This window comes from Chrysochloris asiatica, unplaced genomic scaffold (assembly GCF_000296735.1).
Source record: "Chrysochloris asiatica unplaced genomic scaffold, ChrAsi1.0 scaffold00124, whole genome shotgun sequence".
Taxonomy (NCBI): domain Eukaryota; kingdom Metazoa; phylum Chordata; class Mammalia; order Afrosoricida; family Chrysochloridae; genus Chrysochloris; species Chrysochloris asiatica.
Genome location: NW_006408642.1, coordinates 9072147 through 9076184, shown reverse-complemented (window position 1 = coordinate 9076184; position 4038 = coordinate 9072147). Strand labels below are relative to the sequence as shown.

General features: G+C 45.5%; 1 protein-coding gene across 1 annotated transcript; it reads right to left on the bottom strand.

The window, feature by feature from the left end:
- Nucleotides 1-2300: 2300 nt before the first annotated feature.
- XCR1 (chemokine (C motif) receptor 1) lies at nt 2301-3293 on the bottom strand. Its single transcript, XM_006868816.1, has one exon. It carries the CDS (start codon nt 3291-3293, stop codon nt 2301-2303), a length of 993 nt encoding a protein of 330 aa, XP_006868878.1.
- Between the last annotated feature and the right edge of the window lie 745 nt (nt 3294-4038).

The following is a 4038-nucleotide window of genomic DNA, read 5'->3' as shown; positions in this document are numbered from 1 at the left end:
CCAGGTCAAAAATTGTCCTGGACCTAGTCTTTGAAGACACCAAAACTTGGCTAGAAATGTAAAGAAACAGACAAGGTTATATTTAATCAAATGCTCCAGCAATTTCACTGTTTATATTGAAAGAAAGACTTGGATAAGTGTTTTGGGATGCTGTCTTAGTTAGTCAGTGCTGTTATCATTGAAATTCCATAGGTTGGATGACTTTAACAAACAGATTTGTTCTCTTACAATTTAGGAGGAGGTTAAAAGTCTGTACGCAGGGCACATGTTCTAGGAGAAGACTTTTCTCTCTGTTGGTTCTAGGGGAAGATTCTTGGTTGGTTTTTTTTTCCCCGACAACTGTGAGCCCAGAATTCCCTGGCGATCTCCATGACTCTTGGCTTCAATCTTCCCTGAATCAGCACAGGAAATCCAGGGGTGTTCCCAGTGTGTCCCACTCTCTGTATTTCTTTTTTGATGGTAGTAGACCCTCCTTCTCTGTTCTGTTCTCTCTCCTTTTGTCTCATAAAATGGAAGGTGATATAAACCATACCTCAGGGAAACTTGCCTCACACAGAATCAGGATTGTGACTTGAGTAAGGGTATGGCATACAACTCTGATCTCCTTAGAACTGATTGGCTGATCAGCTCAGATCACATCATGGGGATGATTACATCAATACATAACTTCCAAATCACTGAGAATCATGTCCCAGCCAAGTTGACACTTATTTTGGGGGCACACAATTCAATACATGATATTACACCCAGTATCCCCCCAAATTCATGCCCTCGCCACATGAAAAATACTTGTATACCATCATATTATCTCAAAAATCTTTAAAAAGCTCCACATCCAAATTCTGTCCTGGGCCAAGATTCCTCTTCATTTGTGAACCTGTGAATTCCAGAATACAAGTTATCTGCTTCCTAAGTGCAATGTTGGAACAGTCACGGGGGAGGCATTTCTATTACAGACAGGAAAAACTTGAGGGAAAGAAGGGATACTGGGAATTAAGCAGCCTCAAACCCAGCAGAACACTTTGCATTAGCTCTCAAGTTTGAAAAGAATCCTCTGTTCTCTGAGACCATCTAGGCAGTGGTTCTGGGCTCCAGGCTCTGGGTGCTGGCCACATGCTCTAGATTTTACATGGAGGTCCTTTGGCCCTGAGCTTCATCTCCACATTCAGTCTCACTGGGATGACATCTCTTCTCCCTTGACTTTGGGTGGCTCCATTCTTTTAGTACAATTGATTTGAAACCCCACCCTTTTGGCCCCAGCAGGCCCTGTTCTTCTTTCCTTGCGGCATAGCAGCCCTGACCCTCAGCTTTGGGCAGCAGTTTCGACTCCATCGCCCAGCACTCATGAATGGCAGCCTCACACTCTGGAACAAAATTGGTAAATGTTTAATTCTTTAAAACCTAGGAGGCTGTGGTCCATCCTTAGAGACCCATCAGGCTGTTGTTCCACCTTTTGAGATCAAGGCAGCTCTGCTTCCCATGGTCCTTGTCTTTTCAGCTTCTGCTTTCTGGTGCCTTAGCCTCTCAGATCCTTGGGCCTTTGGGGCTGGCCTAACCTCTGCCCTTCTTAAACAAGTTTTATAATGCTCTTTAGCTCTACCAATAAGTGTCCAGAGGCACCCCACTCCACCAGTAAGCCTTAGTCTCTTACTCAGTAGGCCAGCAGATATTTATTTTATTTTTATATTTATTTCAATATTTATTGAACAAAAATACACGTGCCAGGAACTAGAACAACGAGAGAGAACGTGTCTCTAATCTAGTGGTAGATGCCTAGGATCCAGATTTTACTGAGGGGTGTGTCGTGAATTCTGTTCTGCAATTATTGAACAATACAGAGCCAGTCACCTCCACAGTGAACTCATCAGTCGGGAGGGCAGAGACCATCTTGCTAGCAACTTGCACTGGTATAATGATCACACACACTGAGCTCAACCCCTCATAAACATCTGGAAGGATGGCCTTTTCTGGGAGTCATTCCATGTTTTAGAACTTCTGAACCAGACAATGATAAGAAATCTATGTCTATGTGAATGAATAAATAAAATAAAGAGTGATTAAGTTAGAATTCAAGAAATGTTTTTCTGGATAACAATCTAAAATTCCTAGCTGGGAAGCCACATTTTTCCTGGATGAGGCAGCATGTAGACTCACTGGTATAATGCATTTCTTTTACCCTAACCCCTGCAATGGCAGCATCCTCCTGGTTGCACCTTTCCGCAGTGCTCCTTACGGCCTCAGTCCTCCTTATTCCTACTCCAGCTCCCCTCTCCACTTCACCCACACCACCAAACTCCCCTTCAGTAGAAGGAGGCGCCATCATAGTTGAAGCCTCCTGGAGAATGTGGTGTAGGGGGAGAGGGAGATGTCTGCTGCCTGCATAGCCGAAGTAGACTTTTGAGGTGCCTACGGAACTTGACCCCTACGAAAACATAAAGTACAGGGTTGAAGCAGCAGTGAGAGAAGGCGACATTGCGGCAGATGTGCAAGGCATACTCCAGCTGCTCCTTGACCTCACAGCTTTGGTTGATACCAAGATTCCACAATGCCTGCAGAAACAAAATCAGGTTGTAGGGAGCCCAGCTGAGGAAGTATGCCACCACAATGGTGAAGATGAGCCTGACTGTCCTGTGGCGCCGTTTGGATCGTGAACGGAACAGGGTTCTGAGAATCTCCACATAGCAGAACAAGATAGTCCCCAAGGACAGCAGGAAGTAGGCATTGTGCTGGTAGACTGAGAATATGAACCATCTGGTTTCTGAATAGTCACATTGCCCAGAGACCTCCTGGTGGAAGATGGCATCAGGGATGGAAGACAGGATGCTGGCTGCCCATACAGCCGTGGTCACCAGCACGTGGAAGCGCAGGGAGTGGATGCGCAGGGTGGAGAGTGGGCTCACTACAGACAGGTAGCGGTGGATGGTCATGATGGTGAGGATGATGATGCTACTGTAGAGGCTGATGGAGAAGATCAAATTTAGGAGCTTGCAGAAGAAGTCTCCCATCAACCAGCCCCAGTGGTATGCCGAGATCCACACAGGTAACAGGCACGAGAACACCAGGTCTGAGAGGCACAGGTTGAGAATAAAGACATTGGTGAGAGACTCCAGGCTCTCATACTTCACTAGGACCCATAACACCAGGCCATTGCCCACCAGACTGAGGAGAAACACCAGGCAGTATAGGATGGTGGTGGTGAGAGAGACAAAGACAAAGGTCTTATTCTCACACAGTACAGCGCTGCTTTCGTAACAAAAGGGTGTGGTGGACTCTGTGATGCCTGAGACCTCCATCTGGACCAGATGTCAAGGATGTCAAGAACATCTGAAATGATAGAGACGTGAAATTCAATGCCATGTGATTAGATTGGAGATCAATAGGGCTCATGTTCTAAAAAAAAAAAAAAGGGTGGGGGGAGTTTTTGGACCAGCTGCCAGTTAGAGAACTGTTTGTGATAAGATTAGAAACTGGTGCCAGGACATAAAATCACTCATCATGGTGTATAATTCTGGTAAATTTGTTCCTTTTTTATTGCAAGACTTTCTTGAAGAAGAAACATTGAATTGCATTCTGTCCTAAGTTCCTTTCCTCATGAGACTGGCTCTTGAGCAGCACAGACCACACCACTGTTCCAGAAGGTCTAGGGAAAGAGCAGTGGACCTGGATGCTTTTTCTGAGATAAAGCTTGGGTCCCATTACTGTGCTCTTAACTTAGCCATTGAACCTTTCTAAGAGTCCTGGTGTGGCGCTGCAATATAAGCACTAGACTTGCTAACCACAAGGTACGTGGTTCAAACCCACCAGCCACTCCTAGGAAACCCTATTTGGGTTGCTATGACTCGATAGCACTTAATAACAACAACATACCTTATAAAGGAACCGCTGGGGCTGCTGTAGGATAAACACTGGGCTGCTAACCACAAGGTCAGCAGTTCAAACCCACCAGCTGCTCCACAGGAGAAAGATGAGACTTTCTGTTTCAGTAAAGATTTACAGCCTTGAAAACCCTACACAGGGTAGCTATGAGTCAGAATTGAA